A 10,711-nucleotide genomic window follows, 5' to 3' on the forward strand; every position below is an offset into this window, starting at 1 on the left:
TCTGATAAATCATCTGATTTTTTCACTTTCCACTATGCAAATCAAGCAACAATAATTGTATCGGGGTTAAACTTTGCGTGAATAATGCGTTTAAAGTATACCATTTGTGACCAAAAATTGTCTAAATCGAACCAAAACTGTTCAAGCTAGGTACTGAATATGTGGACCATAGTGCCTATAGTTGGCTTTTTACCGAAAATATTGGTTAATGTGTAAGATATATAATTTAAATCGGATGAATACTTCTTTTAATATAAAATTTTGCCAACCCCTGTAGTAATTTATCGGGCTTTGATCCTTGCAAGTTGCGAAAGTTTAAAATGTTCGGTTACACCCGAACTTAGAACTTCCTTATTTGTTTCTGTGAATTTTTCCTCGGTGTATGCATTGTAAATGTTGTAACAGAATTTATGACAAGAAAAAATATATTCCTTCCTTACTAGTTAGTCATAACAGCATTAAAACAAGAAACTTACCAATTTGTGGTTTTCATATAATTTCACCATAAACAAAAATAAAATATGTACATTCTTAGCATATTCGTATGTAAGTATGAATGTATTGCGGTATTCAATCATTTTTAATTTTTTATAATTATTGATAATTTGGTGATACAATTCTCGCTAATTTAATATGTAGATTCAATAAATAGGTGTGTGTTCACATCGTGTATAATTTGTTGACATAGGTATTAAGTAAAACTAGCGCTACGCACATATGTATATGTGTAGATGTGTACATGTAAATACGATAAAACACAATAAATACTTTTTATTTGGCTACTGCATAATTTGGACACCAATAACTGTTTTTTTTTTTTTTTTTTTTGTAGATTCTTCTTTTTGTGAAACTGTATGTACCATAAATGTGAATGAATGTGTTTAAATTACATGTAAATACTCTTCGTTCGTCTCCCCCACCCAGCGATGGATTCCCTACAAATTTACAACAACTCCGTTATATTCTCTATACTATAATTTAGTGCATGTATGTATGTACGTATGTAGTTGAATTATTAAGTAACTTTGGCCGATCAGAATTTCTTTCTTTATTACACAAATGTGACATTAGCGACTAACGGTAATTAGTCCTCGAAGTAGCGGGCATTCCGCTTTCGTCCCATGTTGCAGATTTTAAAGTGGCAAGGCGACATATCTGCAGAGAGAGAACACAATATTAATTTTGAGGTTACATTTCTACATTGTGAGTAAATAACGATGATTAATTGTTATTGTGATACTTACATTGTTTATGTACTATATATAAGACATACATGGGTATGTGGGTGTATGGAGGCATGCAGAAATAAGTTTGGTCAGTAACAGGAGGCCCCAGCGTCATGTGAATGCAATAATGATATAAAAGAGTTATTTAGTCCGACAATGTTATGCTACGAAATCGTTTGAAAATCATTTACGACCAAAACTCATGACTTACATTGTAAATTCTTCTTAACGCCTTGATTCTTGTAGGTGTCTTTCTTGCCTGCTGGAGAATCATGAGCAATCACTGCGCCATCTATGGCATTTGTTGATATCTGTCTTAGACGCTCCTCGATGCTCGGCAACTCGTAGTTATCGTCCCCATCCTCGTTATTGACAGCGACTTCTCCGTAGTCAGCCATTAGCGCCAGATCACGTAGACCAGGCCACTTATTCAGATAATTGGACTGATCCCGACGATATTTTTTCTAAAAAAAAATTATTAAAGAGTTCAGTCCTAATTGTTATATACAAAAACCCACACCTATTTTAAAAATTATAGTCGCTTACAATTCAATACTTTTCTGCTCCAATATAATCTACATCTGAGTCTAATACAAACAAGCAGTGAAGGAGAGAGCGGCAGATTGGGGCAATTCCTCTCAGCCCCGAGGCTCTCAGCGGTGCCCGGTGCTCTGCAACAATATTTTCAGAATTTTTTTCTCTAACAATGCTATAGCTGATGCTATTATGAATTGCTATCATTTCACAATAATAATTGTGTGTAATGTTATAATTTAAAATAATGCTCCTGCAGACTTCTCAGCGGTCATCATCAATAAAAAAAATGTTTAGATCAGCATTCATGTTATCATATAAATATGTACTCGAGCACATATAACAGCAGTAATAAATATACATACATATAGTAAAAAAAAAACTAATTTTTTCTCAAAATAAATAAAATATAATATGAATAAATTGATCGATCACGATCTGCATCCTATATCCTACCCCGGTTTTTCTCTACAGTCCTGCATACAAGAGTGTACTTCATGAAGGGTTATGACCTATTCCTATACTATCATATTTGATTGCTTATTCGTATCGCCACTCTCCAAGTTTCGGTGAGCTGTTGAGGATACCTCATTAAATTTGTTATAATATCTTGTTATTCTATCTCAAATAGATTATGGCAGTGAAGTAGAGACGGAGGGAGAAGATCGGGAATATTTCCTCCCGGGCCCGGAGTTCTTAGGGGAGCACAGAGTTTTGCAACAATTTTTTGCAGATTTTTTCTCCAATAATTCCCTACAATCATCCACGGGCCCCGCTTCACAGCTCAGTATGCCACTTCTTCTTGAATCGAAACCTGCTGTTTGTTCTACTCGCCTTTCTTCGAGTCAAAGTATTAATTGAAGCCACACAGCCTTATCCGAGTATTGTAAAATTGAGAGTATCTCTCTCTTACATTAAAAATTCTGAAGAAATCATGAATGCATTGTAAGTTCCACTCTTTGTTATACTCACCAATTCACTGAAGAGTGCTTCCTCATTAACGTTGTTAAACAATTCGTTCAACAATGTCAGTTGCTTATCGGCTTGTTGACGCGTGCCATATTGCGGTATGCCCGCCAACGCGTTCACCAACGGCGATGCGCAAGCGTCACTCGCCAGCCACACAATTGACAGTACCAAAGTGAGATATATCTGATGATAGTTGACGGCTGCCAATGCAGTAGTAGTATGTTGCTGTGCCATTTTAATAGGGAAATGAAAGACCCTCTGCTGTTGGTTACTTTCCGTGATCAAGGGCACTCGCTGCAAAAAGAAAAGAAAATGTCAACTGATATAAATAAATATGAATAAAAGCAAACAAAAAATACAAGTCAGCACAAACAACTAACTGGAGGATAATAAACAGGCAACATTCATGTGGCATCGATATTCGCAATGACGCACAACATTTAGCGCTATAAAGTATGCTATAATTCTTAAATATTACCTAAATTTAATTTAAAACATTCTTTTGCATGTAAGCATTTCAAGGGCTTAGCGGAATTCAGGTGCGCCTACATGTTTTGAGGAGATGGGTGCATTAAGGGGTTTCGATTACAGCAAGCATTAAACTTGTAAGTTGAAACCAAAAGTTCAACAAGTGTAGAAACTTCAACACTTGACGGCTCTCACGTTGCATAAAGTTATTTATAAGGTATGCGCACACGCCTGGTACCACGCACATTTGCACGTGACAGCTGAAACATTACTTAGCTGCAGTGTAAAGCTATTGAAACTTTGCGGCACACGTAAGTACCGTAACTGTAGTTGAACAAGGTGGAATGTTTCTTCCAGTCAGTTTCAATAATTTTGGTTTCTAATATTGGCTCTTTTAAAGAAAAATACAGTTATCGCTCAAATGTTTCAAAGTTATTTTATTTATATGTTCAAAGTAATTAATCACAAAAGTACTCATTGCTGGGCACGATCTCTTTAAAAACACATTTTTAATTCTTTATTATATATATGATTAAAAATTGATTGAGGGTCTCACATACGGATGTCAAGGTAACGTAACTTATTAACACAATGAACTGTTGATACATGAAGTAGTACAACTAATTTGTTGATAATATTGATTTCATTCTGATAGAAGGACCATGAGTGCTAGATTAGAACAATTGTGTACAAAACAATGTTTCATCTCGAATAAATTCTTATTTGCAAACAATAATAATATTGTAAATCATTTGAAATTATCAAAATTGATAATGTGAATATTTAAAATATAAAATAGTAGAAAAACTGAAGGGCTTCCTTTTTCATTAAAAATGATCTTTAAATATTCATGCATAAATTTGTAAGAGAATGTAAAAGCAGATATGCGAATATTACTCTTTATATCTCTCTAGAAAACTATCTAAAGCCCTTTTTTTCGATATTTGTTGTTCTCTTTATAACCTGAATCAGAGTATATTAAGTCGTCTACGTAGTTTGTAACACCCAGAAAGAAGCGTCGGGCACTCTATAAAATGTATATATAAATGATCAACGTAACTAGTTAAGTCGATTTAGCCATGTCCGTCTGTCTGTCTGTAAATACGCGGACTAGTCGCATTGTTTTTGAGATATCGACAAGAATTTTTTTACATACAAACTGATCTTCCAATATTGTTATTATTGATTATTTAGATCGGATCACTTTAGCATATACATAGCTGCCATACAAACTGATCGTCCAATCAAGTCCTTATGTGGAAAACTTTTTTATTTAACGAAATGTCTTCACAAAATTCGGCATGGATTATTGGACAAGGCAATGCTACAATCTCTCAACAAATTATTTCGGTCGGATGACTTTAGCATATAGCTGACATACAAACTAAATGGTCAAAATCAAGTTCTTGTATGGGAACTTTTTTATTTGTGGAGGGTATTATAGCTTCGGTGCATTTTTTCTTGTTTTATTGAGAACTTGGCATCAAAAGTACGCTTAACGTCACTTGAAATGGATAGAACTTGAAATCTTCCATTTTTCATCTGAGAGATTTCAACGTCGCAGAATGTCGCTGAAATGACCTCAATTACGATATGCCGTTTGAACTAATATCCTCTTCCTAATGGACTTATTGGCAATGCTCAAAGTCAAGAAAAAAGAAACAACTTCTATACATTGGTTAACTATTCAACTTCTATCGGACTTAACTTAGTAAATATTCCGCTATTAACACTGGGAACTGCAGTATATAGACTTAAGACCGAAGCTTATTCCAAACCTGTAACATTCACACATTTGCCATATATAGGTATACCGTTATTAAAGCAAACTTTTAAAAGAAATATTTTTTTCACTCGAAACGTTAACTCGGTTGTATTTGCTTAAAATAAAGCTAAGTATACTATTTTGCACTTACATTTAGAAGAATCGCAACAAAAAATATTTAGGCTTTAAATTGCACCGAAACAATTGTACTATTTCACCGTTAAGCTGAAGCTGTTTGCACCAGCAGTAGTCAATGCTAAATAAAGCACCAGTTTGTCTGGTCAAACGCTTTATAGCGTGACTGTAATGATGACATCTCTACCAACACAATCATCAATAATGACAACAACAATAGCAACAGCGGTATACTAATTGACAGGTACTATCAAAAATTATTTGAAATCATACCGAAACTGTAAGCACACTCTAAGCCCCTTCCTACAAGCCCATTTAAATATGCACAATAAGGGAATACACACCACGCCATAGACAAACATACAGACATACATACTTAATTACGAATTGTACAAAATATATGCAACAGGTCAATGGGTTTTACACTTGTATACACGGATATGGCATTGCACACCTACAAATATACACAGCGCGCCTGTAGTTGGATCCGTTCTGCCAATACACACATTTACACATACAAATGTACATACTGATAACTAATTTTGGCAACTTCGGTTATGCTCTCCGTTATGTGTAGGGGTATACAGGTTCCACGTCCGTTCGTTGTATTGTCTATTGCATTATCTTCATGCTCGCCGCCGCCTGTCACCTGTCGCCTGGTATTTGTACATTCGTCCATGTCAATCAGTAAAATCAGAGCAAAATTTAATTCCAGTGATAAGATGTGCTTAGCCAACGTAATTCACAGTTCCTTTTTGGTATGTCGATAGTCAATCGCTAGTCAGCGCAATCCAAACAGCAGTCGGTTAGCTGGGCAACATCGAGAGCTACATTGAGGTTTTAGCACGAAAACTGGATAGGTCTTTGCTACTTTTGGCTATGCGAACAGGGAGTTCACATTTTCAACGCCCAAACATATACCTATGTACATTTTGTTCTCGTTTTTGTTATTTTGAAGCATTTTATCACAGCTGTCAAATTGTCATATAATTAGTGACACCACGATATGATGTCCAAACACTTGTGAGCGGAAGTATTTTTATTGCCGAATATTTTTATTCTTTCTTACGCAATTATGTCGTATATTACTCTTTGGTCCGGTTGTTTACCTTTTCATATGAGATATAACGTTGGTGTAACCTAATTTGCATTTATCACACGCTCTGTGAAATTAATATTCCCCACCAAATAGGCTGTAGCACTCGGAATTATAAAACAAGAACATTAATTTAATTCGTGGCAGTTTATACTAGAAATGCACGCGCTCGTTTAAATATATTATATATAAAATATATGTCAAGATGCGACTAGTATATAAGAACTAGCTAAGCCGATCAAACCGGAAGAAACCGCTAAATGCCGCTTAGGGCCGAGTAGATCAACCAGCAAGTGGTTTCACGTGATTCTAATGCGCACCATATTATTCATAAGAAATTTACATATGTACAAATTTTATTCAACGCTAATTTTCATCCGAGATGCAATTAAAATTACACAAATCACAAGTGCTGCACTTTATTTGAACTCAGTAACATTAAGTAAATAACAATCTAATACAAACAGTACGATAAAGATGCGGAAGGCATTAACCTACAGTTTTATGAAGAATTACTTACAACCGCAATTTTCATGGATACATGAATTTTCGATATATAGAGCCACAAGGGAGAAAAAATTGCAGAAGCTTTAGATAGACTGATATTATTTTGTTATTTAAGTTACTAATTTCTGAAATTCTCATGTCGGATTAACTCAACTTGAGTGGTCACCTTGTACTATTAAACGCGAGTGAATGACTACCAAAAGCTACTCTATTTCCTAGATTGCGACTCGTTTCCAGTTCGGTCGCTTTTTAAAAAACAAGGGATGATAGTGTGTTGGCGTGACTGCAGGCGCAAATGTGTAAAATATAAAAAGAGGCAATTATTAGAGTGTGTTCTTTCATGGGAATATTCCGGCTTACTCCTGACTACATTCGAGCAATATTCCCCGTCTCCCAGAAAAGGGTATATTAAGTATTTGTGTGGAAAACTTTTTATTTGGCAAGATATCTTAACGATCACCATTCACGATTCACGATTTGACATGGATTATTGCCCAAAGCAGCAATAAAATCACCGAAGGAATTGTTTAAATCCGACCACTATAGCATATAGCTGCCTACAAACTGACCGATCCAAATTAACTTCGTGTATTCTTTTGTATATATGAAGAGTATTATAACTTCGATGCAACGTTTTTTTTTTGTTTTATTTACCATAATACTAGCCTAAACCTGCAGCTCCCCTCGACGGTGACTTTGCAAAAAAGGCCTTCGTTAGGACCTTCTGCATGAATAAACGAATAAGTGTGCAAAATTTCATGTCTTTCCGTGCTGTGGTTCGGACGTTCTGCGAGTACATAAAGAAATAGCATTTAATTTTTATACTCTTGCAACTTGTTGCTACAGAGTATAATAGTTTTGTTCACCTAACGGCTGTTGGTATCACCTAAAACTAATCGAGTTACATATAGGGTTATGTATATATAAATGATCGGAATGACGGGACGAGATGAATTCCGAGTGACTGTCTGTCATTCCGTCCGTCTATCCGTGCATCTCTCTGTCCGTGCAAGCGATAACTTGAGTAAAAATTGAGGTATCTTGATGAAACTTGGTACACATATTCCTTGGAACCCAACGGAGGGTGGTATTGCAAATGGACGGAATCCGATATTGCCAGGCCCACAAAACACTATTAAACGAAAAATTTTAAGGTGCCAAGCACTAAATTAAGATATAAAACGGTAGTTAGTAGAAGTGATTGCAGTTGGCATGGTCACCTGTGAGCCAAAACTTTTTTAAAAGTGGACGAGGTCTCGCCTCCTAAATCTTTGAATGTATTATGTATATCTTCAAAACCACTCAAGCTAAATCAACTAAATGCTAAGAAGAAGTAGTTTAACACCTCTTTAAACCGAGTGAAAATGAGTAAAATTATAGGTTTATAGGATCAGTTGTAAAAATTGGACAATTGTGCACCGCCGACCTTTAGGTGAAATCCTATATCTTAGGAACTACTTGGCCGATTTCAACCAAATTTGGTGTGTGAGGTTACTCAGACATACTTAATAGACTGAGAAAATAGGCGAAATCGGATCACAACGACTCCTACTCCTATGAAACGTTCGGTTACCCCCAACTTAGACCTTCCTTACTTGTTATATATAAGATATTCCATGAAGCCAATTAATATTTAATATTAATATTTTGGACTATAATAAGGAGCTATAAAAGCAGATGATACCATATACATACATATGTAAATGTAAAACTAAGAGTCGTCAGTTGCTACTTGTCTATAATAGTCTTATTTTAAAACACCAACTACTATTAAAAATCTAGTTTAAACGCCGCAAACACATGCTCGATGAAAGATGCAATGCAAGCGAAGAATCGTTTCAAATTATTAATGCAACTAAATTCTTGTAAAAATGTGATCACGAAAGATACATATGAACGTAAATATCTCTCTCAATATATATACATATGTATAATAATATAAATATATATGTATATACATACATATATAAATATGTACATACATACATATGTATATACCTATGTCTCAAATTCAGAGCGACAAATCATCCGTTTGGCCAAATTTTTTCGACTTAGGCACCATAGTTACACTTACATACATACTCGTATTAGGGCTCTTAAAATTATTCGACTAACCGGAAAACCGATTATTCGAATATCCGGATTGTAATAGTCGTTTTTCTGCGACTATTTAAATACTTGCTCTGCTGCAAATTCAAAAATTGTTTGAAATTCAAGCAGCCTTTAATTTTTACCTTATTATACTATTCGAATAGTAAGCGTTCATTCAAAAAAACAACAAAAAAAAAAAACGAACGGCTAACCGAATAGTTACTCAATTCGCATTTGTACCAGAAAAATGAGTTCTTCTAAAAACGAGCGCATGACTTTCAGATCAGTAATGGTCCTAACCTCTATTGTATATAAATTCCAAAGCTTAATAGTGAAACTGCTTTATCTCTAATGCTTTATACGCCATGACAAAATTATACATTGACAAAATCCGATTCGCTTCGTGTCAACTTTATTATAACAGAAAATGTAGATCTATGTATATTAATCACTACTTTGGAGCTTTTTGAGCTTTAATTTATGTGAAAATGCGCAAATTCTCAATAAAAAGATAATTTCCCAAAATCTGCCAATGTGTAGCGATATAGTAGCCTAAGGAGACTTAAACTAAGTTGGATTTCTAATATATGAATTTGTTTATTCAGAAGAAAACTAAACAAGTGTTATTTTTTAAATTTTTAACGTTTTTGCAGCAATTCGAAGTAAGTTACTTTTTTTACCTACCAAATTACCACGTTTTCCAGATATTTTCTTTAACAAATTTTGCTCAAACACTTGTTAAATTCACACTTTAAAATAAACTGCCGTGCAAACACTTCCTGTTCCGCGACGAATCAAACCGAGTCCTGTTAAGCGCGCCACGGTCAGCACTAAAATGTTTCTGGTTTTCGGTTTAGACTCGGTTTATATGCAAATGGCGACACGAATATAATTACTGTTGCCTTCATTCTTCAAAAAACACAGCAACAAGTGCTTCAACGTTTCCCTTTTGTTGACCACTTTACTGTTCAAGTGTTATCCTCGCGCCTGCCACTTGTAAAACTCTTAAAGCAGTTAGATTACACAACAAAAACACGATTTTATAACATGCACACACACACACTTATATACACATATATATATGTATATAGCTGAAAGTTAGTCCTCTACAGAGGTGTGATATTCAACCCCTTCGAATGTTGTCAAATAACCCGACTGCACTCGTTGATTCTAGTTGTCCTTCCCAACACTCATTTCTAACAAAAGTTGAGTTACAGCTAATGCTGACTTTTGAGCTTTCACTTAGTTATTAGTTTATAAATATGTATGTATATGCCAATTGATGCGCTTTGACGTCTTTTGGCGTTGCTAACTTTTTCCAATTCGCATGAGCGAGTATGCGATTGTTGGATATTATGATGAATATCCTTCTTTCCGCATATTCCATTAATCACTCATCTTTGATTTCTTTTTTTCAACTTCAAGCAAATTGACCGCGAATATTTTATGGCGCATACAATCACGTATTCCACCGTCTTGTCAGACTTTTTGCAATTGAGACTTTTAAAATTAACATTTTGCAATTCCATCACTCTTTCAGCGTTAATTTATTGCGTTTGTGCGGTGCGTAGGTCGATTCCCCAATAGAATCTAGCGTATTCATTCAAAGCATAAGTGAAACTGTAGCCAAACATGGCACACGCCAATAATTTATATGAAGCTGCTAATTTCGAACAGAGGATCGTTTGGTATCTCTCCGACGATCAGCAAGCGTTGGAACGATCTGCGACTCGCCAATTCGGACCTAAATTGAAATGCATTAATATAAATGTAAAAGCCAACATACACATAAGCGGTTTTCACTTTCATATACTATGGTATATGTTGCTTCTTAGTAGTTCAACGTTTCGATTAAGTTAACTCGTCACTGTTGGCAGGTTTGGATTTTGAGTTGACTAATCACTGATAATGAAAGATTTG

General features: G+C 35.0%; 1 protein-coding gene across 3 annotated transcripts; it reads right to left on the reverse strand.

Moving 5' to 3' along the window:
• Positions 1 to 539: 539 nt before the first annotated feature.
• On the reverse strand, positions 540 to 10,398 carry CNMa (CNMamide). Of its 3 annotated transcripts, none has more exons than XR_011396961.1 (4): positions 5,114 to 5,231; positions 2,733 to 3,023; positions 1,245 to 1,690; positions 540 to 1,155 (listed from the first exon to the last, which is right to left on the reverse strand). XR_011396961.1 is itself a non-coding variant. In XM_036364391.2 (4 exons), exons 2-4 carry the CDS (start codon positions 2,961 to 2,963, stop codon positions 1,085 to 1,087), a joined length of 555 nt encoding a protein of 184 aa, XP_036220284.1. In that variant the 5' UTR covers positions 2,964 to 3,023; positions 9,476 to 10,398; the 3' UTR covers positions 540 to 1,084. The 3 variants fall into 3 exon arrangements, 2 of the variants coding, with proteins under 2 accessions (XP_036220284.1, XP_036220280.1); XM_036364391.2 differs by lacking the exon at positions 5,114 to 5,231 and adding an exon at positions 9,476 to 10,398 and having other exon boundaries at positions 1,438 to 1,690; XM_036364387.2 differs by having other exon boundaries at positions 1,438 to 1,690.
• Between the last annotated feature and the right edge of the window lie 313 nt (positions 10,399 to 10,711).

Source organism: Bactrocera oleae, chromosome 6, assembly GCF_042242935.1.
Source record: "Bactrocera oleae isolate idBacOlea1 chromosome 6, idBacOlea1, whole genome shotgun sequence".
NCBI lineage: Eukaryota > Metazoa > Arthropoda > Insecta > Diptera > Tephritidae > Bactrocera > Bactrocera oleae.